General features: G+C 39.0%; 1 protein-coding gene across 1 annotated transcript; it reads right to left on the bottom strand.

Moving 5' to 3' along the window:
* Positions 1–17,803: 17,803 nt before the first annotated feature.
* Positions 17,804–26,227, bottom strand: LOC143150638 (uncharacterized). The gene is made up of 6 exons (XM_076319088.1): positions 26,140–26,227; positions 26,018–26,047; positions 25,925–25,972; positions 24,552–24,690; positions 21,031–21,554; positions 17,804–18,018 (listed from the first exon to the last, which is right to left on the bottom strand). The coding sequence occupies exons 1-5, from the start codon at positions 26,225–26,227 to the stop codon at positions 21,467–21,469; spliced, it is 393 nt and encodes a 130-aa protein (XP_076175203.1). The 3' UTR covers positions 17,804–18,018; positions 21,031–21,466.
* Positions 26,228–27,090: the final 863 nt, after the last annotated feature.

The raw sequence follows: 27,090 nt of genomic DNA, 5'->3' as shown, positions 1-27,090 counted from the left end.
GTGTTTAGGAAATTGTGTGCAACACAGTGATCGATGGTTCATTAACGATAAATATATACGAATCGAATTTGCAATTTATAACAAGAGATTATGACTGTATCAAAGATGATCTTAAAAGTGGAAAGTTTCAGAAAATGCACTGGAGTGTTTACAGCTCGGTGATTAGTGGAGATATGACTTTCTAAGATTGATAAATTAATATTTTCGTCGAGTTCATACTTGAATCGTATTTAATATACAATTTCAAAATTTATAAAACTTGTGTATTCAATAACGGTGTAATTACCGCGTTCGATAGAGCGAATTCTGCTAGTCGGTATCCGAATTAAACAAATTTTTGTACGATTCAAACAAACGTACCGTATATCGAATAAAAATGACCAAATTACAAAAATTTCTACCTGAGCAAACTTACAAAATACAGTGCCCAAAATACAAACAACAGGGTCGAAATACTCAGTGCGAAGATATTGTTTATTACTGTTTCACAATTAATACAATTTTCTAATTTATTTGCTCTTACATAAAGATTAGTATATAAATAATAACTTCCTTGACAATGAAAGCAAAAATACCGCGTCTCATGAATGTCGAGATTCTCATCATAACCTCGTGAAATATCTTATAACGAGGGAAATCAGCTGCACGAAATCGGGGCCTACACGCACGGAATCTAGTATTATGTCCTCGATAGAATTTCTTGCTACGTTATAATTATTATTTATTATAACACGATCCATGATCGCCCCGGAATTGATGATGAGTGAAAGAACTCGATCTCGAGGAAAGCGTTACGGTAGGCAATCGCTTAGAAATCCGTCGGAACATGACCAGGCCAACAATGGAACATTGTACGCTAATGTCGCACGCGGACATAATTACGCCCGAGATATCGAGATATCTGGCTTCATGCGTGGGTGAAAATCGTGTCATTAGTCAGTCGGTACCGGCACGCCATTAGACACAGTCCGTTAATTGCAGAAACCGACGCAGGCTGCAACAGCATTTGTGGATGATCAAGTTGGATCGAGATGATCCCAACGAACGTGTTCGAAACTCCACGTCACTCCAGTCATCGTTTGAACCTTAATTATGAAACTATAGCAGTTTGAAGAAAATTGTATTCCATTTTCCAGAGAACAACGTTAGGTTCGAAAATCTTTCATTAGAGGTTTAATAGCAAGTGACGAAATTGTTTGCTCGATATGTTCCATTTATTTTATTGGGTTTTCCAGTGCGAGATTATAGGAAGTTTAGTTTCTCTCAACGTTTCGACGTTCAGGAAATAGGACAATTAGTGTAGATTGTGTAGAACAGATATTCGTGTCCAAAGTGTGACATTACGTCCAATCTAGTCACATGATAAATTATTTTAAGGTATACGCGTCGGTAATGCCAAGAACTGTACTAAATTAATATCGTGTTGACTTCTGAAAATTTGTAACATTTGGTAGCGATTCTCTGCTGTTCAGGTTGCTCGTAATATAATTTTTATTCATCCGTGTATACTCGTATATCGTTCGAGCGTACAAAGTTTCGGAGCTACTTGAAATAATGCTTGATCCCATCGCTAGTTACATTACCAGACTATAAATGTCGTTTGGACGTGTTCTATGTTTGACTGTTTGATGTGTTCCATTGAATGAATGTGTCCTGTCGCGTGCGTTACAGTGTTCTGTCGTGGAGTGTAAAATGTGGTCATTGAGATTTTCCTATTGATAGGATTGATATGGTGGAGCTCGTGTTTGTGAATGATTGGTGGAGTTTATGCCCTCGTGGGTGTGCCAAACAGAACGATGTAGTTCTAGCAGAGGACAGACGTCTACTTTGTATAGCGACACTCACTGATATAGTTACATTTTATGCAACTATGTATCCGTCATCTGTAACAGGTGGAAATCTATAAAACGAGAAACAACATTCGTAATGTTCGGTAAAATATCAGCGCGAGTTACCAAGAGGTACTCGGACTCGAAGAAATTCTACGATTTAAAGGAAAACGTAATACAACGAGCTTAAAAAGAAATAATAATAATAATAATAATAATTCCTCGTGAGAAGCTCCGATACTGTAACGTTAAATTTGCCATAATCTTCGCTACGGTGCCATGAAGAATTTTTGGAAAAACTTCAATAAAATCTATCCTTAAGAGATTCCTTGGCCAGATTTACTCGTCGTCCATTTTATTCACGTGGTGCGCACGCGTTATTTATTTATCGGCCGGCTTAACTTTTCACGAACGTTTTCAAACGATCTAATCCACTCGAGATGATTTACAACAGGTAGTAGAGATTTTGTTCGAGTTTATGGATCCTCTTCCCTAGCATCGAGAATTCGCAGCCGACCCGACGCGAGCGGGAAAATTAAGTTAGAGACACAAATTGAGAGTCCGTGCAGCGGGGCTTGCTAAATTCTTGGCAGAGATCGGGGCAGAGACGTACGATCCCGATGATTCATGTAAATGGGTTAAAAGTTAATGGTTCAGCTCGCTGGGGACACGACTCGACGGAATCCGAGTGATATAACACGTGGTTGACAATCGAACCGTGCTTGAGTTTAAATTTACTCCGCCATTTTCTAACGTCCGAACTTCTCTAGTCGCTTGGAACACTGGTTTTCTTCTTGGCTCTTCGAGTCTGTAATTTATTGCTCGCTATATTCATTTGAACGTAAAAGAAAGAAAAGAAAAAGAAAAAGAAAAAATAAAACACTGATATCCGCATAGTTCGGAAGATACGTTGCCTTAGAATTTGTTAGAAAACAATTCTTCGTGAGATGTAGGTATCAACTGTTTCCTAAATGAAATAATGGAACAGAAGGAAAGGAGGAAATTTTGTCTCGAGCCAATTTGCTTTTGAAATTTTTTATTTCCATAAAAATCAGGTGTATGTCCCATAAATAGTATATTACTAGTTTGCGTGAGAAATCAAACATTTAACTATCATTATTCAAATATCCATTAAGAGATTATTTGATAAGGAAATTGTACTTTTAAATGCGGAGAAAAATGTTTTGTTAATCACACATTTGTTTCTGCAGAATCATTGTGTACTATATAAATGGACGTATTGCACATGTTCGTTTATAAATATTCAGTGAATGGATATTTTAAACTATCAGTGGTTCTCATTGGCGTATTCAATCTACCGTAATAAAAATCACAAGACCCGCTGTCTGTAGGAGACAACGAGAAGAAAAGGCTGATGTAATTCATCAATCTTCGTGTATACACTCTGTTAACATACAAGGAGCTATCGATCTCAATTATGAAACTTTCAACACATTTTATTACCCGTTAGTACCTAGGTTCTCTGCTAGTAGAGAAAAGTAGAACGAGGCAAAGTAGAATATAATAGTAGTAGCCCGAAGCAGGATGATGTAGAATGGAGCGAAGCAGAACAAAGCGATGGGACATAAGAAAACAGACTAAAATAAAGCGGACCGAAGCTGCGTGGATCAGAGTGCAGTACAACTAAACGACGAGTAAAATAATACAATAAAGTACTCTGAAACAGTACCGTGTACAGAACGTTCACAATGTAGCAGCCGTACACCGAGAGAAATAAACTAAAGTGAAGCTGAACAAAGCAGGATAAATTAGAATGAAATAGAGTAAAATAAAATAGGGGATAGGACACAGTAAAAGGACGAAGCGAAGTGAACCAAGGAAGCGGAACGAATAAAGGAAAATAAAAGACGATAGAACAAAACGATGTACGAGACAGTAATTTAAGCAGAATGAAACAAAGGAAACAAAAGTAAAATGTAGCAAAATAGTTAGTAACAGACAACGGTAAGGGTAGAATTAAAACGTCTGTTTATTTAAAAATGAAGAGAAGTTGCACCGAATTACTTGGAAAAGATCTACTCGTTATTCTGGTCGCTACTGTACAGAGGTTTCAAGAATATCTAGTCACCAAACGAGGGTCAGTAGCGACAGATAAGCATCTCTGATCGATCGACTCCACGAAGAGTAGAAACAATTGGTATTATTCTTTTTAATTTTAGAAAATTTATAGAAGATAATGTTGATCTTTGACTTCTAGGAGGGTCAATTGTTCCAAGTATGTGAGTGAGTGATCATTTGCTTGGAACAATTGACTATGACTGAACGTTACTATTAGTAATGGGACAGTAATGGGATAGTAATGGGACTTTTTTCAAATACTTTTATTTAGAAAAAGACACGTACAAATATACTTACGAATGTACATTTCGAATCGACATTGTCGTTAAGGAAGAGAAGGAATATTATCGAAAAAAGAGTGCCATTGAATTACTGGTAAATTATTCAGAGATGTGTTCGTTGGTTCTGACTTTTATCAAAAACTTTTATTTACAAAAAGACACGTACAAATACATTTACGAACGTACATTTCGAATCGACATTGTCGTTAAGGAAGAGAAGGAATATTATCGAAAAAAGAGTGCCATTGAATTACTGGTAAATTATTCAGAGATGTGTTCGTTGGTTCTAACTTTTATCAAAAACTTTTATTTAGTAAAAGACACGTACAAATATACTTACGAATGTACATTTCGAATCGACATTGTCGTTAAGGAAGAGAAGGAATATTATCGAAAAAAGAGTGCCATTGAATTACTGGTAAATTATTCAGAGACGTGTTTGTTGGTTCTGACCTTTTTTAAAAACTTTTATTTAGAAAAAGGCACGTACAAATATACTTACGAACGTACATTTCGTATCGACATTGTCGTTAAGGAAGAGAAGGAATATTATCGAAAAAAAGTGCCATTGAATTACTGGTAAATTATTCAGAGACGTGTTTGTTGGTTCTGACCTTTTTTAAAAACTTTTATTTAGAAAAAGACACGTACGAATATACTTACAAACGTAAATTTCGAATCGACATTGTCGTTAAGGAAGAGAAGGAATATTATTGAAAAAAGAGTGTCGTTTCAAATACTTTTATTTAGAAAAAGACACGTACGAATATACTTACAAACGTAAATTTCGAATCGACATTGTCGTTAAGGAAGAGAAGGAATATTATCGAAAAAAGAGTGCCATTGAATTACTGGTAAATTATTCAGAGATGTATTCGTTGGTTCTGACTTTTATCAAAAACTTTTATTTACAAAAAGACACGTACAAATATACTTACGAACGTACATTTCGAATCGACATTGTCGTTAAGGAAGAGAAGGAATATTATTGAAAAAAGAGTGTCGTTTCAAAAACTTTTATTTAGAAAAAGACACGTACAAATATACTTACATTTCGAATCGACATTGTCGTTAAGGAAGGGAAGGAATAATATGGTAAAAAAAGTGCCATTGAATTCCCCGCGATTCCCGTCTGAGATACGAAAAACAGCAGGCAGTAAGTCGTCGCAGCAATTTGCAGGCGAATGTAGGCCAGGTACACCGTACCAAGATTAGGATAATAAATATGGCCGAGGTGAAATCATCCACCGTCCCGTGGCTGACCTTACCGCCGTTTCCAGACCACGAAGAAAAGTGGTTCTACATGCTCACACGGATGGCACCCTCCGCGCGTTTTATAGACATAACCTACATTTTACTCACAGATGCTCGTCTTTCAGCGAGAAAGTCGACGGAGCCGAACGCCGTGAGTACGTCTTTTTTTTTTTTGCTAATAATCTTCGAACTCGGTTCGCACGACTCCGAATACGAAATGCGTAGACACTGTCGTTATTCATCCCCGAGGGTGGATGATACTTTATTTTTCAACTTCAGGATAAAATTTTCAAGGAAACTTGAGTTTCTTCGTTTTCTACAGCACGCGAAATAGAAAAAGTTCGGTGAATTTCATTGGAAATACAATACCTCGTCAATTGGTCGAATTTTTCCCTCGTTAATTGAACCGGATTTATTGTCAACACTGTTCCGTCTCGTTTACTTACGATACATTTAATTCTAGTTGGATGGTACACCTGATGGCAAGAAGTTGTCTCGTTTGAAAAGTATAGCTCGGTTTAGGCCACCCCTTTTATTCCATAGTACGCGATTAGGTGTTAGGCAACTTACGCGCTAGATGGCGTAACTGCACAGAATTTCATTTAGACTAACCTATATGCGACTCTTCGCACTAATCGCAATGAAATAATAATATTATAATACTATGAAATAATAGTAATAATATTCCGTTCTTGGTTTATAACGGTTTATCAATCATAGGATAATATCCATAATATTCATAGGAAATAAATTCTCGTACATCTAACCTACATTTTCCGTATTTTATTTAAATAATACGTACACAAATATATTGCGTAGTTTTAAAAATTCACATAGTTTTATAAGGAACACCAGTTACCTGTCAAACAGCTCCTGAAATCGTAAGTACTCTTTACGGAGGTTTAATAATGGAAATCGGTATCGTAAATTCAGTGATTAAATTAGAGTGATGTTGGATGGCAAGCAACGTTCGATGTTCGAATAGAGTCGTAACACTGTACTACCCAGAATCGATGTAGCTCTCCGAATCGAAGCCTCCATCTTCTTCGCCGATAGGAAAAAATTAGAAACGCGAGAATGTTAACGTCACCGCCATCGTTCTCTAAGAGAAACGACACACTGTATATGCGCGTGGATCGGGTTTCGCAGTTAGCGGTCCAGATTTGTGTAAAGATCTGTCAAGTTCGTGAAACGCGCGCTCGCCGGTGGAAATTATGGCAATCTAGATTCCAGGCCCTGGTAAACATTATTTCAAAACCGGTAATTAATTTTCATCACGGCCGGCTTCCTTCCTCAGCGTCTCCGCGTTGTCTCGACGGTTGTAAAACTGAGTACAATCGCTCGTTGAATGACTATCTTATCGCGATCTCGTGCAACTTGATAAAAATCTTATCTCGAACGAAGCACAAAAATCTCATTCAGAATCGTAACCGTTTAAAACCGGTTCCTTCTGTAACACTCTTCGTTGCCAGCATCCCTGATTCGTGACTCTTAAAAAAGATCTTAGCACACCTCTGCACGACCAAGGAAGACTTTTCCAAAAAATGAAAGCTACGATAAGAAATTTTCATTTCTGTTCGAATAGTTGTTCGAGACTTTGACTCGGATGTTAATTTTGCCTGTCACTGACCCATTTCGAAGCGTGCAACGTGACGAGTGTCCGGAAGAGAATCGCACTCTGTATCGATCGGCTCGGTGACCTTGAACGTCGAAAATATTTGGCGCAGACTTTCGTCCCGCGCGAAAGAAATCCGCGATAAATTTAAGCGCGCGATTCGTGTCGTGCGCGCATTACCGAACATTTATCCGCGCCGACTATCGAGCATCTACCGTGTTTCACGTCTCAACTCCCCCGGGTTGTGTTTGCTCCACGAACTTTGTCATTAAAAGCGGCCTGCTCGTTCTCGCCCCTATATAATTTATAGGCACGTACCTACGCATAGTCAAAACGCGATACGATCGGGACGGTGTATTAATACAACCGTGGGTTCTCTGTCCCGCCACCTACGCCCTATCTCAGCCCCGAGATTAGATCTCGCTCGAAAAGTTCAGCTCGGAAAGTGTATCCCCCGCGGTATCGTGTCATCGTCGCTCACGCGTTGCCGCAAGTAGTCATCTGGTCATGGAGGCCTAAATGTCATCGTGCGTCGGATCGACGCTTATTAACGGCGTCGATTCACTGTTTCCATGCGCCGGTACGTAGATCCCAGATCCTAGACAAAAATGAATGGATCCAGTGGTACGCTTATTCATTGTAACGAGAGCCGGAGCGTCGATCCAATGCGATAGTGTTATTACGGTTTTAATACTCTATTATGTAATCGGTCGTGGTAATACCGGTTCATTAATATCGTTATCGGCACTAGAATCGGTATTGCCGTGCTACTATTACTGTTTTTATGCTCGTGGTTATAGTCTGGTTTAGATACATTGACGGATATAAATTGTTGCAAACCTCTCATAGTGTCATTCTCGTGTCACGAGCGATAGAGTCTTGTAGATTATTCCACACTTCGTTTCCAGGCTGCGTTTCTATATTTTAGGGAGCACTCGATCGTATTCTGACATCTATCACTGCGAAGAGGCTAAGGTTGAGGAGTTCATTTTAAATTTTTCACGATTGAATTAGAACCAGTTTCAGTTCGTTCGAAAGTCCAGGTACTCGAGTGTCTGTAGAAAAAATGTAGAAAAAATCTTCAGTGAAATATTTCCAAAAATCTCCAAGATAGAATCGTTCGATCTTATCGCAGTCATTCTGGACATGTGCGACAGGTAGTTTCCAACTTAAGATTTCTCGTAGATGTTTCCAAGGCCTAGAATCTTTGGAAAAATATCCAAAAATGTTCCCAAGATGTCTAGATCCATTGTAACTCTTCCAAACGTTACTCTGAAAACCCAAACACTTCTTCAAGAGCTACTCAGACTGATCTAGAATCTTTGGAAAGATGTCCAAAAATATTTTCAAAGTGTCCAGGTCCATTGTAGATCTTCCAGACGTTACTCTGTAAGCCCAAACACTTCTCTAAAAGCTACTTAGACTGATCTAGAATCTTTGGAAAGATGTCAAAAAATATTTTCAAAGTGACCAGGTCCATTGTAGCTCTTCCAGATGTTACTCTGAAAGCCCAAACACTTCTTCAAGAGCTACTCAGACTGATCTAGAATCTTTGGAAAATGTCCAAAAATGTTCCCAAGGCGTCTAGATCCATTGTAACTTTTCCAAACGTTACTCTGAAAGCCCAAACACTTCTCTAAAAGCTACTTAGACTGATCTAGAATCTTTGGAAAAGTGTCCAAAAATATTTTCAAAGCGTCCAGGTCCATTGTAACTCTTCCAAACGTTACTCTGAAATCCCAAACACTTCTCGAGAAGGTACTCGGTCTAGCCAGGTCTGCTCAGCGTGAAACCTCGCGGATTCCACGAAAGCTGAACTTTCCCCTGAACGATCCTCAACTTAATTCCAATCCCGTGGAAGATTATCATTGCCTCGTCAACAAAACGAGAAAACGGTAGAGATTGAGGGTGCAGGTTTGGAACGACACCGACGATGCATCATTCTAATTAGATGTCCGCGTAATCCTGGCCTGCAGCCCAGGCCGAATTAGGAAAACAATTAGCGCCGTGGGGGCTGGGGGCACGAGCGAGCGGGGAATTACTCGTTGACGATGTTCCGAGCACGGTGCCTGCTGGGATTGCATTAATCTCTTTCCAGAAGCGGTACATTCAATTGATACTATCTTACGAATCGTGGTAATAAACAACGACATGTTCGCGCAACGGACGGCCAAGGAGAAACGCTTCGCGTCGAATCGTTTCCACCTTCGTCCTTCTCGTCCTACATCTTCTTTGTGTTCCCCCGTACGACACGTTGCGCCGAGAGCGAACCGGGGTAACGATGGGGGATCGAATCCTTTTTATCAGCCAGTACAGGCTACGGACAGAGTCGTTCCGTTGTGCCCTTTCGCAATTTTCTCGGGAGAGATAAGGTCTCCCTGCTAGCTCGAATCCGGGCACCCCCGTCTGTTCGCCTCTTTGAGCTTGGAGATATACCGTGTGTGCCTCTTAATGTCTTTGACTTTTTTCAACTTATGTCAACAATCGAACCGTCACCGTACACTGGTGTTATCGTTGGCGTCAGATTGTAATGGCTTTCACCGACGGTAAGACAGTTGATACATTCGTGAAGTAGTGCCTCGCATAGTCTTAGAAAATCGGGACAACCGATTATCAATATGCGAAACACAGGTGGGGAAAGGAACGACGGATTCGTAGAGAAACCGCGAACTAGATTGGGGGTAACTCCTGATCTTGAATCCGAGCAATACTCGAAACATTATTGTATCGTGTATAGGTATTGTAGGGAGAAAGAAAAATCAGTTATGGGTTGAGAAAAATGTGGTGGTAACTTTTGTTTACAACTTTAGTTGAAAAGTCTGCCCCCAAAATTTGGGAATGAGATATATTGAAATCACAACTACAAAATTAGCAAATGTTATTCCTTTTAGAAGTGACCCAATACAACTGGCAATTCCTTCCAAAACTGATTCTTTTTTCTCCCTAGAATACAAACGTATATATATCCTCACCTATTTAGATCGTCATAGACTCGGTTGAAAAAAAGAAATAATTATTACACGGTAAATAAAATATAAAAATAGAATCATCGAATAATCTTATTTATTCGAATCAGTCTCCCAAGAAATAAAACATACAGAAATTTCATGTCCAAATCGTCAAAGATCGCGAAAATACTTAAAGTACTCGTCTCTCGAGTGCAGTGGGCGGAGCCTCGAGCTGGGCCACAGAGTGGGGCGGTCGCATCGTGGTGGGGAGTGGGCCCCCAAATGGCCTTGAGCGGTCGATCGACACCGTTTCGACTGCAGTAAATTCTCTATCATTTTCTCCGCCATTGTACGCACGTAAAAACGACGAACACAATACCCACGAACGAGAACAGCCATTGGCGTAACGAGTTGGATTTCATCGACGAGATATCCGGCAGTGTCCGGATATCCGGATACCGATCGCGGGGCCGCGTTCCTTAAATGTCCCCGAGGTAATCCGAAACTTGGTGATTAGCCAAGATGTCTAATCTTTCGGTGTAACCGAATCATTGGGACTTTCACCGTTCCGCCTTTCTTCGTTTCTTTCCGCGATCCACGAAGCTCCGCGTTCGTTGCACCTGCGAAAACGAGCGGTCTCGTACGCACGCATCGGAACGATCGATGCAAGAAATCGAGCGGCCTTGTCGGGGACTTAATGAGTCCCGACCGTGATCGGTTCCGACAGTGACTTTTCAATGAACGAGCGCGTGACGTTTCGTGCATGCGGCTCAACGAAACCTGAAGGACAAAGAGGACGTTCCTGGGCAGCATCCGAAACGTTTGTCAAATGGGACTTTGGTCCCCACGAAAAGGATTACTGTAGCGCGATACTTCGTATCGGTATCGAGTCTTTTGCATTTACTTCTCAGCCTGTAGAGCTAGCTCGTTATTTGCTTTATTTATCTAAACTGACAGTGGGCCCTACGGGGCCCACCAATACCCGCGTAGTTGAAATTCTCTGTAAATTTTGTACCACCCCTTAAGTGCAGGACATGTATATGCATACAATATGTAGTCTACTAATCAGAAGTTCTATTTTGTATTATACATACCATGTGTGAATTGTATGTGAAATAATGTGATAACATTTGATATAAAAAAGGAATACTATGCGGTGGTAGTTTTACAACAATCATTATAATTAATTAGCTCACCGTCTATGTAGGTGGTATTCGATTTTTACAGAGTTTATAAATACAGGCTGAAATTTAAACATAAAGGATAGGATTTATTAGCATCGGTAAAACATAGTCTGAATAAATTGAGGTTAGGTTGAGATAGTAACCGTAGAATATTTATTCTTTGACACACTGATTCGCAAAAAATTCTCGACTATTCATAAGTCATATATTCCTTAAAAAAATTTATTTAACATATCAAATCACAAAAAATTGTGAACTGTTTTTAGGTTATATTTTCGCGATTTGCATATTAAAGTGCCCAATACCCTATATCGATATAAATCTTGTATATAATCACTAAGTGTTTTAAGGTCCAATAGACATAATTTCCAGTTTTTGTTCTCTTTTTTTTTCGTGTTTCACGAATCCTTTTTGCGCCTACAATTTTAAACCTCGCCCAATTACCTACGTAAGTGGAGCAGAAAAGACCTTACATGGTCACCAATATTCTGCTTCACGGTACATCAACCCCATGGTGTGATTTCCCTTTTTATAGAGAGACTGCGCATGGCTAATTTGTTTGCAACGACCCTATCCCCGAGTAATTTGCATCATCCCCTTTTGTATCTGCCTACATAAACCCCACGAGCGTGCGTGGGTGGCAACGGGTCAATTAACATTGAACAGAGGATGCACGAAATTGTTCACAAAATACTTGTTCTAAATCAGGTGGGTAGCTTCTATGAATATACCAAATGAAAACTTTTTATTCGATATTTATTTTAATTTTTATGAAACGTTAAACGAAGAATTTGTTTTATTCGGTCAAAAGATTCTGTTCTTTTTTTCTTTTCTATTATCAGTCATGGTTTGAGGATTTATATTACGAAGCACATCTCCTCCACTATTACTTACTAACATTACTTCGCGTTAGAAATATGAAAATTGTTGCTATAGTAAACCTTTTACGATTTCAAAGGTGAAGTGACTCTATCTCTGTAATTAAAGCTCCTCTTTGCAATCGTCTCACTTATAATTACAATTTTTTAACTTAAAATGTCACTTAAGATATGAAAAAGTTGTAAAGATCTTAATTACTACTTTAGACGTTTAATTGACATTCATCGGTTGTTATTAACTATTTCACAAGTATTCGAATAGTTAACCTATCGACACCAAATCGCATTTCAATGGCGACGGAATGCTTTACATTCAAAGTAGAATAACACGGTACCAAAAAAATTGTATATTAACTTTTACGGGGTTGTTGTAAAGAGAGGACTCCCATCTTTAAATTGACAGTAATTTCAAATGCATACAAAATTTTATAAACGATTGGGAGCGTTTTGAAATTTTAGCATTTTTTGTTAGAAAATCATCTTTACTTTTTCAATCGCTTGCCGATGTAAGAGGATTCTCATGGAAATTCAAGTCGAGTATATGAAAGTAAAAGATTCAATTTTTAAAATGGTCCCATGAAGAGTATTGTATGACTATCTTTCACGAAGTTACAGTAGTTCAAATATCGCTAGCATTTTGATCAAGTGTCTACACACTTTATAGTGGCAATGTATATACATTATATACTATTAATACTATTATATATATTATCATTATTGTCATTATAAACAACAGAATATATAATTTGATCACCTATTTTAATAACTTATGTATACGATACACTTTAGTTACATTCTTTGTATGTATTTGCCACTCGTGTTAAACCATGGTGCAATTCAAAACGATTAGTGGAACCAGACCCGGCACTATGAATTAATTTCTCTCTATAACATTAATTCGAGGAATTTTTCCCCCTGATGTAATGCCATCGTCGTAGACTTACGGGTTAACCTGGACTAATTAGAGTAATCGGACCTTTAGTTGCCATACATTTCGTTTTTACGTATATCGAATGGTAATGAGGAAAAAAGAAAGCTGCCACCCGATCTTCTTCTAAAAAATGAACCCATATGATATACGTCCGCGCCCAAATTACCCTGTTATTAGAACGCATAAAATGCATCACTTACATCCTCTGGCACACTAATGACCATTGAGTAGTACTTAACGAGGTAATAGGTCTGCTCATCATTTCCTTCAATTAATATTCTTTGTATAATTTCTACGACATTTCTAATATACGTACATATTACTGGTTCTAGGATTCAGTGAGAGAGACACGTTGAATTGCATCATTTGGATAAGGAACAAATCGAAGAACGAGAGTAAAAATCATTCGCTACGATCGTAACGTCGAATCAAAATTTACGAATCGGATTTAAACGAGACCAAGACATAGACGCAGAAGCAAAATATCGGATCCTCGATGTAAATGTGTTATCCAAGAAAGTATTGATGATACTCTAATTGGGTAAGTGGTTAAATAGTGTTTAATTATCATACGGAGGAGTACATTTTCAAGTGTCGCGCTTTACTTACTAATGACACATTAACCTAGTACTGCAACTCTTTTTGAAGACGGGTGTAACTTCATTGACAATCGTTCCAATTGCGGTTTTCAGAGAAATCGTTTCCATTTATCATTTAGCTATAGAAAATAGAGCAATGCTGACAACAGCTACTCAGTGTCTTCGCGTTTCGTTAAAAAAGTATCGAAGCATCAGGGACGAATGTTTCTTAACTATTTATTGAGTAAATACCATGTCTGCAAGCATGAGGTAGATTGACTTTTATTCAATGCAATTCGAAACTTGACAATTGGGTGGAAAAGTTTATAAGGTGTCGAAAACACATCAGTATGGATATCTTTTGGAAATAATTCAGGTACAATGTATAATTGTTACAGGATCAGATTGTGCATGGGTCGATTTTGAGTCCTTTGGTGATTCTCAGTGTTGTTAATCAAGGAGGGCGCCACTGTATTAACCCTTCATCTCTTAATTCTTTCAAGGATTCTGCCACATATATGTAAGTATGTCTTTCAAGTTATTTTAATTATCATAATGTTACGAGTAATTACTGAAATGAAGATTAAATATTCGGAAATAAATTTCCCAATGATGTAACACTGCAATGATTTATAACAGCGTTAAAGAATTAATGTGTCATTAGCTTCAATTTTTATTTTCTTCAAAAAAGAGACTGTCAGCTTAACAAAACCGTACAATTTTTCTCTATTTTCGCTTTTAAACGACACCATACTGTGACTTATAATTAACTCATAATTAACAAAATTTTTTTTATACTTTTGTTTCAGATTGTGATACAACCTGCCAACTATTTCTGCAAGGGAAACAAATCTTCTATCGATGCGCATTTTGAACAGTTACTTTTAAGAACCTCTTGCTCGTATTTATGTAGAAAAATTCCAAGTTATTCTATAGTGGTCTCTCAACATATGTAACAAATTGTAAAACATTCGGCCGACTATTTTCTTCTATTATAAATTCTCGAAGGAACCCACCCCTCATTTAGGGAAATAATAGGTAACAAAATTGTACTTGTATTTTTGCTCCAGCTAATAGTATTGTTAATCGTTCGAACTAACTAAAATCGGAGGATTTTTAAACTGAAAATCCTTGTATTAATGTAAAAAAATTATTAGGTGTTTTCCTTAACAGTTTCTCAAAACGTGTGAGAAATTTCGAAACATTCGATCGACGATTTTTCTCTTTATAAATTCCCGAAGATACACCTCGTTTCAAGACGTCCCCCCCCCCCCCCCCCGCTCCCTCCCTCAAGCCGGTTTCCACGGCGCGATATTTCCGTCCGCGGCGAATCGACAGATCGGAAGCCGATCGATGGCGCCCGGGGGCGCCTTTTCTCGCGCGCGTACACGCACACGCACTCACGCACGCGTATCGAGAGGCAGGTAGAGGCACGCGTGCAACACGAGCAACGAGATAATGGGGCGTAACCGAAGCGGCTTTGCCTTGCGGTGAAAGTTAGCGCCGTGACGTTAATTGAGGAGCGCCTTAGCGTTGCGGAATTAGGAGCCTGAGCCGCGGAGGTCCCGGTGCCGGCGCCTGGCGTTTCGATACGCGAGAAAAGGGAAACGTCGTAAAAACTAGCCGACTGTTGGTCCCGCCGATGATGCTCAATTAGAGCTAGTATAAAAATTACGCGGTTACCAGACTTCTTCTGAGGCAATATCGGAACGAAAGGCAAGGATCGCGGCGACTTGTACAGGGTGTCTTGCGAGATAAACGACAGAAATTCAGAACCGTGTGTTCGCAGGGCATTCCAGAACCTAGAATCTTTTAGTAAATAGTATTAAGAGCGGAGTGTTTATATAATTTCGGATAAAAGATATTCGTTTTACTTATTATTATATTTTCTTAGGGATTGGAAGCATTGTTCCGAAGAGATTCTAAATAAATTTGGAAAATTCAGCACTACTTTAGAACTTTGAACGGAATTCTTTATAGATAGAGATTACATATATATATATAATGGAGTCGTAATATTGAATGCTTCCATTTCTTAAGAAACTTGCGAAAAAATCGCCACATGTGCCATTTTCTTTATTTCTAGAATTTTTACTCTGTAGCTGTTCGATAGATGAACTAATTTAGATAAATAGTCTCTCGAAGATTAATTATTATACTTCGAAGAGGGCCCACAACGAAGGTCGTAACCATCGCATAAAATATATCTTCGACCTGACTAATGCCAAAACGAGAAAGAGAAATATTGGTTTAAAAATTAAAAATCAGCAAGGCACGTTCAATATGTGTGCATATCAATCACCAGGAGCAACGAAAGAGAAACACGTCCCATTATTTCTCCGTAAGCATACATCTCAATCCATCATCGATACCCGAACAAAAAAGTGCATTAACACCTATCGTCTCTCCCATGAAAAAGAAAACTGCTCGCGGCATCAGCTGTAGAAACTTATCGCCTAACACTGGGCCAAAGTTCTACGATCTTCCGAAGGAACGAGATAGGGCCCGACCGACAGGTTGGATACATTAATTTGAATGCGTAGCTGCACGTCTGTCAGCTAGCATGGTCAGTTTGCGAGAAAAAGGTTAACCGAAGCGTCTCATGTCTGGACAGAGAAGACAAGCGACTTCATTAACCTCCTGAAAGATATAAAGCATATATAAGGTGTGTTCAACGTAACGATCGCCATAATATGTTGGTCAGTTTTCGAACAAAAATTATTCAGTAGTTCAATGACAATAAATTGCGACAGAAAAAAATACTTCTACAACGCATTTGTTATCAACATTTGTAAAGCGAACATTTAAGTTAACAAAGAATGTCAGTTCAGAATATCTCAAGCGTTTTTTACTACACCTTATGATATCCATCCTTAAGCATAACCTTAAAATTCCAAATTCCCAGCAGAAAATCGACCACAATGTCCTAAAATCGGCCAAATTAAATTTGAAATTCCCGCCAAGCTTCGATTCAAAAATTCCTGGAAGTGGCGTCATTTCCAAGAATCGACGGAATCGTGCCACCTCCTCGCATATCACGTTCTCCTGATACCAAAGTACCGAAAGAGGCGAAAAATTCAAGCAGAAGTTCAGAAATTCATTTAAAATTCCCGCCAAGCTTCGATTCGCGAAAATTCTTGGAAATGATGTCATTTCCGAGAATCGACGGAATCGTGCTACCTCCTCGAGTAACATGCTCTCCTGGTACCAAACTCTTGAAATCGGCACAAAACTCTAGCAAAAGTACGAAAATTCGTTTAAAAGTCCCGCCTAGAAGAAATTCTTCAAAATGACGTCATTTCCCAGAAGTGGCACGATAGCAATACCTCCTTGGCTATCATGCTCTCCTGATACCACAGTTCGAAAATCGGAGATTTTCACAAATTTTGGCTCGAAATTCAGACTGCGGTATTAGGAGATCATGAAAACCGAGGAGGTATTCGTATCGTGCCACTTCTAGGAAATGACGGCAGTTCCAAGAAATCCCGAAAATTTTCAGAAATGACGTGGGTTCCAGGAAAATACGAAAAATCCGAAAATTCTCAGAAATGGCGTCAGTTCCGAGAAATTCCGAAAATTCTCGGAATTAACGTCAGTTCCGAGAAATTTCGAAAATTCTCAGAAATGACATCAGTTCCCAGAAATCCCGAAAATTCTTGGAAATGACGTCAGTTCCAAGAAATTCCGAAAATTCTCAGAAATGACGTCAGTTCCAAGAATTTCCGAAAATTCTCAGAAAAACGTCAATTTCTAGAAGTGGCACGATACGAATACCTCCTCGCGTATCATGTTCTCCTCCTACCAAAGTCTGAAAATCGGGCAGAATTTTATAAAATTCTAAATTTTTGTACTTTTGATATCAGGAAAACATGATTGCTGAGGAGGTGGCACAAATCCGCGGCTTCTTGGAAATGACGTCATTTCCGGGAATTTCCGCAAATCGAAGCTTGGCGGCAATTTTAAACGAATTTCTGAACTTTTGCTTGAATTTTTCGCCGATTTCGGGACTTTGGTATCAGGAGAACATGATTGCCGAGGAGGTATTCCTTTTTTGAAATTTTTGATGTTTTGATTTAATGTTTTCGTTGCGTGATTTATAAGAGAAACGGAAGGGAGTAAATTATGGATTTTGATGTGGGAATCGATTTTTGGATTAAAGGAGAGTAGAATTGTGGGGAAAATAAAATAGAATGTTTGTTTAATCTTGGAATAATTGTGGTTTATTCAAAATGTATAATCGTACAAAAAAATTGTCCATACAAATAATAGTTTTACTAAATATAGATGCAATTCTCTTTCAGCATGAAGAACACGTTTGTTTGTTGCTCGTAATACTGTTAGTCCATAGACGATGCGCATTATGGTAATTTAAAAGACGTTTAGCCATGTTTTCATTGCGATAACCCTGTTGATCCAATGGTATTCTTTTCTTGAAAATGTTCTGAAAATATAAAAATAAAAATTTTCATAAATATATATACATATAAGTAGCAATTGTTTATAATAGGTAGATTATTAAGGGCAAATGAGGGATATTTAAATACTGATCTGTTAATACTTAATAGTGATTCAAGTACAATTTTAATGAAAAGAATAAATACTTTTGGAAACGAAACATAACCTACATGTCCGTGTCTGGTACCATTCCTGCATTTCAATTTTGCACACTTTCCAAATAATTAATTTTCCCAAAACTTAATCTTCCGAATCCAAAGGCTAGTATTTCTATTCCTTCTGAGTAACCCACAATATTATTAGAGCTCTAGAGAATTCCAAAATTATGTGGTACTATTATTAGCCGACATTATTATTCCATACGTCTATTCCATGCGATGGAATAGCGTGTGTAACTAATCAAGAAACCGCTTATCGGAGTTAAGTTAACAACAACCCACAGTGACATCCAATCGAATATCATTTTCCAATACTCTTCCTTCTCTCTCTTTCTCTCTCTCTCTCTCGTGTTTCGCTCGCATCGAAAAGCTTCACCCATCTTTCGCGCAAGAAATCCATCCGACACGGTGGATCCCCCGATCAATTATAAACTTTCACTGACCGCGCATCAAAAGATCGCGCTTACACCGTTTTCGAGACACCGGAGAGAGAAACCCGTGCTCCTTTTACTCCTCGTCCCCCTCCCCTCTCCTCTACGGGGCGGGGTCTTTTCCGCGGTTGAAATTCCGACAACTAGGGAGGGGGAAGAGGGGCCCCGGATCAACCGGGACGCGGACTCACGATAAGAAGTCGTTTCGGGACCTGGGGACGTCTTTTCGCTTCAGTGATGCGTTAAAGAACTACATTTTGCATCGGACGCATTGAGATATCGGAGTCATTCGATTGCCATGCTCCTCCTCCTCCTCCTCCTTATCCTCGGCTCATGCCGCGTCCCTCCGACTTTCGGTTAGAACGGGTTAATCGATCGGAAGTGATCGATGATCCACGAGCGAACCGGTCGGGGCTTCGATTCGTCCGCGAAGAAAGTATAAATTTCGAGTGAGGCCTCTAATTGATAGGAACCGATCCCTTTCGTCGCGTGCAACGAACCGTTTATGGGGGAACAACCACCACGTTCGAGCCGAGAAGGAAGCCGATGTTTGGGAATTTTTTCCGACGATACCAAACGTCCAACATCAATATTTCGCACATGTATTAAGAGTGTATACCTTGGACTACGTTTCGGCCAATTTTTATAAAAAAATTTCTATGCAAATAAAAATTATAAGCCACTTTGTGGCACGCTACTCGAATTTCTTAGTCGCACACTATGGCGCAGAGTTTTCGGATCCTAATGGTCAGAAGCGAATAGTATTCTAATCTTCTTAGAAAGCAGATGAACGTCATTGTTATTGCACTAAGAATTTTTAAACTATCGATTAGTTTAGAAACTGAAGACGCCTTGGAAAAGAATTGGTAAAGTTTTTAAAATTTTTAAAGTTTTCTCAAAATTAATTAGATTTTAAAAAATCTGGGCATTTTATTGGGGAATTTTATCGTTTATATATAGTTAAAATTTTAACTGAATCGTAATTACAAGTAATTTATCATATTCTGTTAAAAGAGAGAAGGGAGAATTTGTTGAAAAGTAAAATTTGGATTCGAAACGTTGCCACTTTAACATTGTCCAATATTTTCTTTATGTTCGAAGCTTTGCTAATAAAGTAACTCCTATAATTTAATAATATCTTTCCATTTTCTAACTCCGACGACTACGATCGACGGAATCGTGTCAATGCTACAAGGTAGTATTTTCTGACACGTCTTATCTGGATTCGTTCACCGGCTACGTAGTTACATATATATCGATGCGAAAAAAATTCTATAGCTACTCGAATCGTGTATAAATGTGCCTGCGAAATTTTGTACCTATACCGCTGTTTGTTTCCCGGGAAAAATTCTGGAAAATTCCTTGATTTTTAATCTTCCAAACCAGAATACCCTCTTAATCCGCTCACGCTCAGTATGCGTATCGCGACCCTCGCGCCGAGCGAACACGCGTGTCCGTGGTAATTACGGGTTGCGGTAATTGTTAATTAAAATAGCGAGTCTCTCGAGTCGTACGTTGCGGTCCCCGAGTGTGCAGGTTGCGCAAGTGACAGCGTATTAAAAGTCTCCCGTTCCCTTCTGTTGTCTAAGGACGCGAATTGAGCGTTGATCTGGTCTACTTGTGCCCTGCGCCAAGGATAACGGAAAAATGGCGCGAAAAATGTGGGCGTAGACGCGTTGCAAAACCGTAGATTTGTTTGTCAGCTGCGCGGTCGCTTTTGATGACAAGTAACGCAACCGTGGTTTGTAATTATGCGTCTATACGAATCGATCTGGGCTCGTGTTATCGAATCTTTCGAAACACTCGTGGAAAAACTTACGACCGTACCGTAGTAATTTATGCGCATTGTTATTACATAGGTGAGGTAACCATTATAGCCGTTTAATGTCAACTAATTTGACGTCGGGCTTTTAAGTTGCCGCGCGCACGTACAGATATATTCCAATTCGTGTGCAAAGTGTTTCCAAAGTGGAATAGAACGAAGCAGAGTTCTAATAGCCCTGGTTGGATCGCTAGATGGCGCTACCTAGAGGTAGATGGCGCGAGCGTCGCGGCGTAGATGCGCAGAGGCACTGCGCATCGACGCGATACCGCTCTCAAACTTTTGAAATACATAACCTACACTGACCTATTACTTCCAGAAATTTGATCGAGTGTTTTTAACTGACTCTATCCTAAACGAGAAAGTAATTACAACTCGAAAAGAAAGCGATGGATGTACACAAATTTCTAAAACGATTACGCAATAGTTTAATCATTTTTATAGACACCGAATTATGCAGATTATCGAATTCTCCTACGGTATCTACCTACTCCTCGTTACTTATAATGTCTTCTTAATAATATAATTCATCTTCTGGTGATCTTTCCTTAAATGTTATGATTAAAAGTAGTTTTTCAGGCATTTACCTCGAGTTTCCTTTTCCCATGGCCGGCGAGCAATATTTTCCATCGTTGGATTCACTTTTCCCCGAATGCCAGGCGTAATCCTATAATTTGCATTATCCTGGGGAAGCTCGTCCCGGTGCTCCAACGTTCGCTGGTAATTGTTAATTGCGCAACGCATCGTCTATCATCGGCTAATGATACATCCAAGCGGCACGCCGGGGCATCGTTATTACATTTCGGATGGGCTAATCGCTAATAAGAATTTATGGGCTTCGTGCGCGAGCCTGGCAGAATGTGAAAGTTTGCGGTTCGAGTGTTGGCGACAAGGGTGCACCTATAGACGGCTCAAATAAATCCTGCTGATGGAGGGGAATGCCGCGAAGGGAGGGTTCCCCCCCACTCCACCTGCTCCTTGTATTCGAATAGCCCAAGTATTTGGAGAAGTGGATTTTATCGTTCAATTGTTCAGTCGTTCGATAAAAAATCTACAGTTGATGCTGAGTAATAGTTCCAACATCTTTATCGGTATCTCCGTATCGCCTGATCTGTTGACGAAATGAAATCATTAAAAATATAAAAGTAAAAATAATGTATATTATATTATTATAAATGCTATAAGTTCTGGTAAAACGTAAGAATACTTTTTCAAGAAAACCAAGTCGTAGAAGCTTCAAATAAGTAAAACTTTGATAGTTGCAAGGAAAGGGGACTAGAAATGCAAGTATCGAGATTTGGGTAATAATCGAGGTAAATGATCAATGTCCCTACTATCTACGGTCGCTCGTATAATATTACCCAAGGTAATTGGGTAGAACGTATTTTTGGAAACAAAAATAAAACCACGTGTAACAATAGGGATTCAAAATAAACTTTTATGGTTAGGGTCGAGGAGTAAATAGTCACCCATTATATTATTCTCCTAATGGGTACCATTGAATTGTAACCTGTTTGAGTCGTTGGAATGTTCATTCAAATGGTAAACAATAGTGAAAAGAAAACGCAATTGCAAAATGCAATCTCAGAATATAATCGATAAAATATATTTTTATTATCGTCATTATTATTATTATCACGCAAAGCTGAAAGTACCTGCACGAATGCACGTGAAAATGAAATATAAGTTGAAATATAAAAATGCCATTATAAAACCTAACCTCGAATCTTTCGTGTACGTATACGGACTTCACGAGTTGCCTACTTCTAGATTAGAGCGAACATTATATCACAAGCTGATCTCATTGTGTACTCGTGTGAAAACACCGTGAAAATACGACACGAGGAAAACGATGGAACTTTCCCACAAACTATTCATAGTTTCTAAGTGCATAAACGATCAAGTTTAAAGCATCTCGCATTCACCGCCATTTGTTCTTTTCTCGAACCACCCACGAACTTTCTCTCCCTCCCGAGACGCTTTCAGTTTCCTCATTACAGAGAATCCCAGCTAATCCTTGGCACAAATCTACCCCCAATTAGTCGGATGGCCAACTGTGTACGCTATTGAGTCGTGCTCGTCGATTCTTTCCGGCAAAAACCGTAACAAGATACTCCGAGCAGGCTAAGCAACCAGTTGGATTAAGATTCTCTCCGTCTCTCGAGCGAGGCGGTGAAAGTAATTACAAGAAACACAATACTGACGCAATTAACGAAATGGCTGATCGATTAATCGCGTCAGACGGACGTCGGTTTCTCTTTCTACGATGGCCATCAGGGGACTTTATTATACTCGGTGACGGACGAACTCGCGACTCAATAGGACCATTCATTGCTGTGATAGGTGTTCCTTATAAACAAAGGAGCGGACAAATGGTTCCTCTTTTTTTCTTCATTTTTTTCTTTTCTTTTTTTATTTCTTTTTTTTATTTAGGGTCGTTCGAGAGGGACAACTTTCTCTATCAATCGAACAACGACATCGCTGTCTCGCCGACTCCCACTCGACTGCTCGAAAAAGAACGCCGAAACAGAAACGATGAAAGCGAATTTACGAGTCGGTATATCGATTGGTTAGCGAAATCGAACCCGGTTGGGAGCTGTTGCGCATTAAATCCTGTGAACTACAAGTACACCATACTTGAACCCTAATTTAATTTTCTATCTTTACGGAAGTGTGCAGATACGAAAATATAACAATGTAACAAACCGTTGTATGTGGTAAGGAGACTGAGTAAAATAAATGAAAGTATTTATCGAAAATGTTATGTCTCCTTATTTTCCATATTCCACGTTCCACTGTATATATTCCTAAAAATAGTATCAGTAGACTCCTGAGATTCTCCCGATGAAAATGAGTACAAACACGACCCTATTCGGACTATTTTGATGGCACGTTGCACAAATCACTTTTTTGAAAATTTTTAACACGCTATAATCAAAAATGATCAGAACGATGTCGTGTTTGGATTCGTTTTTATCGGGAGAACCTCACTAATCTACTACTAATACACTCGCGAAGCTACAATGAGAAAAAAAATTTTAATTTTCGTTAAAAATTGCACGAATTATCGAATTAAGTACGTTTCTGCAAGAGCTTTATTGGGACCATAATTTGCTTGTTGTTACCCAGAAGCAAGTGGTTTCTCGATTATACGTTCGACGAGATAAATTTTCTCATCGTTACGTCGTAACGTTACCTTCGTCGAGCCAGGTGGAACAGTGCAAAGATAAAAAGATAGAGCACGTAAACAGAAACCATTCACCACTGTCGGAGCGTTTCATCTAACTCGGAGACATCGTCTGGCGATCCGCCAAAAGCGCTCCACATGCCAAACCACCGAAAATCACGTTCACGTTCCATTACCGTTCCATTAGCGAAATTCGCGAGTGGACCAGCACGGCATTCCTAACACGCGCAGCAAAATGCGCGTTGGTATAGAAATTTAGGAGGATCAACCGCGAAAGGACGATGTAAATTGAACCGAGCAGATTTTTTTCACGCGGCACGTGACGAGTGACGCATGACCCGAGACAACGTACAACGCGTCGTAAAAATTGTAAACCCACGTTTTACAAGACACCCCTGACGTTAACAGAGGAGAAGAAAAAAATAGACAACCAGTGGAATATTAGCGTTTCGTTGAATTCGTGGGAGGAGCGGAGAGAAGAGAAATTTAGAGCCGATTGTTTTTAGAACAACGATCCGGAGACTTTGAATTCGGCAAAATTTCCACATTTTAGAGATTTCTCGATTTTTGAAACGCTACTAGATCTAATAATTCCGAACAGATCGGAGAACAATTATTAACAATACTTTACGACCGAAGGAAATCTAGTTTCCAGATTAGAAACTTATCCAGTTGGGATATTATAACCTACATTTGAAATTGGCGGGAAAATACAATAACCTATATTTTTAACTGGCGTGAAAATATTATAACCCCGCTTTAAAATTGACGCAAATGTGTTATAACCTGACTTTAAAATTAACGCCGATGTATTGTCAGCTAAATTTGAAGTTATCGCGAACGTTACGGACTAACTTCAAAACGAGCGCAAAAATATTACAAGTTAACCTTAAAATTGGCGCGAAAATATTCCGAGCTTACCTTAACAATCGTCGGAGGCAGATCATAACCCAAATTTGAAATTGGCAGGAAATAATACCTCCATCGTAAAAAAGAAATTTATAAAGCAGAGATAGGGAAGAGAACCTTTCACAGCCTGCTCGAGCGAAATTCCTCGAACCTGTGAACAAGAAGAAACGTGGGTGAGGTGCGTGGCAATGGCGGTGGCGTGGCGTTTCCACGGCGCGAGTGGAATAGAGAGAAAAAATTGAGAAAGATAGATGGCCCGATGGATAGATAGAAAGAGAGAGGCGCGAGATAACTGGCGCCAGTGCTAATAATTTCATGGTAGCCGTTGGGAAGGCATGCGCGCGGCCTCCTAATCGCTTCTATCGTTTAATCGCTGGAACGTACGATCGACAGGCGCAAGTATACGGTTGCGAGCACCAGGAAATGTATCGCAAAAACCGGCGCCACGAAGGACCTATCCGCGAGACTGAATCGCGAGAAAAATGAAGTCGTGCGTTACTTCGTTGCCTTTCTAGATCATCGATCTCTTACAACTCATTCCACGATCATTTTTCGAACACGGTTTCGTGTAACCTTGTCCCACACGTTTTTCGATTCATCGTTACGCTGTATTAATTTTGAACTGCTGTTGCACACTTTCTGAACACCCTGTACTTGGAACTGGACTTAACCTTTTGCGATCGGTGTCGAACGAGACTCGACAACGTTGCTTGCTATCCAAGAATGTACACTCTGATTGCTGAACAGTGTGTCTCACTGTTGTTGCGAATGTTACTGTTTCGTTGTAAAAATAATAGAATTCTTTAAAGCAGTCTAAACGAGACATGATAATATTAGGAACGATGAATACTATATGGATACTTGTGATTTGTCTCGAGATAATAAAATGTTTAATTGCTCTTCGATCGATGGAAAAGATGAGAATTATTTTTGTAATAAATAATATAATCGTTGTCGATAACAATATTTATTTTTTCCTATTAGTTCAGGTAGACCGAAGAAAATAGAGAACGGCGTTCCGATCGTAAAAGGTTAACATCGAATGACTTCAAATATATGACTCGTACCTTCGATACACAGAGTGTCCTGTGAGCAGTGATACAACCGACTAGATGCTTCATGGAAGAGGAAATAAAATGTATACAATACTTGTTTCCGATTGGTTGCGTAGTTTATGATACAATGGCGTGCTGAATCATAACTTCGTAACACAACCACAATGAGACGCCGAACTGAATTGTAATGAAAACAATTTTCTTAAAATTTACAATAATTATTTATATCGTTTCCCAGTAACGATAATTAATTTGCCAAATATATTAATTCAACAATGTATTCTTTTTACATTCCCATTTTCAATTAATCGTATAATACAAATTACTCACGTGCAATACTCTCCAAGCCCACAAAACATCTTTGTGGTGATCCTTCTTCTTTAATAACAGTTTAGTAAACATAATTCAAAATACATCTGCAACGATTTTTCATCGCCAGACGTTCGTAAACGTCTGCAAAAACAATGAAATCTGGATTGCTTTTCGTGTTCTCGCAAAAAGCACACCGTCGTTAAGTGTACTAAAATAACATCGAATCCACTGACCGACTCGAAGCAAACAAATGATATCGAATTCTCTAAAGAAATCCTTTTGTGCTTGAACAAGTTTGTGACTACTCAATTGCAGATGCATCGATTCAAGGATATGGGAAATTTTATTCGAACGATGAATAACAAAACAATCTAATTGCAACTGAAGTACACACCTGTGTATTCCTACTTTGAATAATAATTTTATCAGTGTATGAATAATAGAATAATAGAAATTAAACGAATAACACACGAAAAATAACAAGAATAACTAAAATAACAGAAATGGCAATAAATGTGGCAAAAAAAAAAAAATGGCAAAGTAAAAATAATAGTAATGACGAGATAGAAATTACAGAAACAATGAAATTACAAGTGCCGAAAGTGAACAAGAAATAAAGAATAACATGCATACGATAGGTGGTACGTATTGACAGACATAACATATTCTATAAAGAAAACAATGGGTCCTCATTTTAATACGAGTAAATATAAATAATAACACAAGGAACACAAAGAACCATAACATTCCAATGAGCACGAATAATAAAATAAGAGGAATCGCACCAACGACTGATGAGAATAATACGGATAACACCATAATATTGCGAAATGATTGTTCGGCGAACAACGATCGAATAAAAACACGTTCCAACGATACCCTACTCTGTGGAACAGTTTGTGAAATAACATGTGACTACGAGACACGTATGGCTGGACCAATGAGCTGCTCGTATTTTCCATCGTCGCGATCATGTGTCTCAGTGGTGGTAGCTACGGTGTGTCCACATGTACTTTGTCCTTACATTGTTAGAAAAGAACAGAAACAAAACGAAATCAGTGGCGAGCACTGCTGCGCGCGATTCCGTTAAAATTCTTGCGCCGGGTGTCGTTGTCGGTGGTTGCGCCTTAATGCTCATCGTTCGAAACACGAACTGGAACTGGCAATTCCGTCGTACAATATAC

Source organism: Ptiloglossa arizonensis, chromosome 8 (assembly GCF_051014685.1).
Source record: "Ptiloglossa arizonensis isolate GNS036 chromosome 8, iyPtiAriz1_principal, whole genome shotgun sequence".
NCBI lineage: Eukaryota > Metazoa > Arthropoda > Insecta > Hymenoptera > Colletidae > Ptiloglossa > Ptiloglossa arizonensis.
Note: the sequence above shows the minus strand (reverse complement) of the source record. Positions and strands in the feature narration are given on the sequence as shown.

Coding starts and splice junctions, on each gene's coding strand:
- LOC143150638 (XM_076319088.1), bottom strand. CDS start 26,227: ATGCATCTGCAATTGAGTAGTCACAAACTTGTTCAAGCACAAAAGGAT. Junction 26,048..26,139: donor CATTTGTTTGCTTCGAGTCG/GTCAGTGGATTC, acceptor TTGTTTTTGCAG/ACGTTTACGAACGTCTGGCG. Junction 21,555..24,551: donor TGCCTCCGACGATTGTTAAG/GTAAGCTCGGAA, acceptor TTTCGTCAACAG/ATCAGGCGATACGGAGATAC.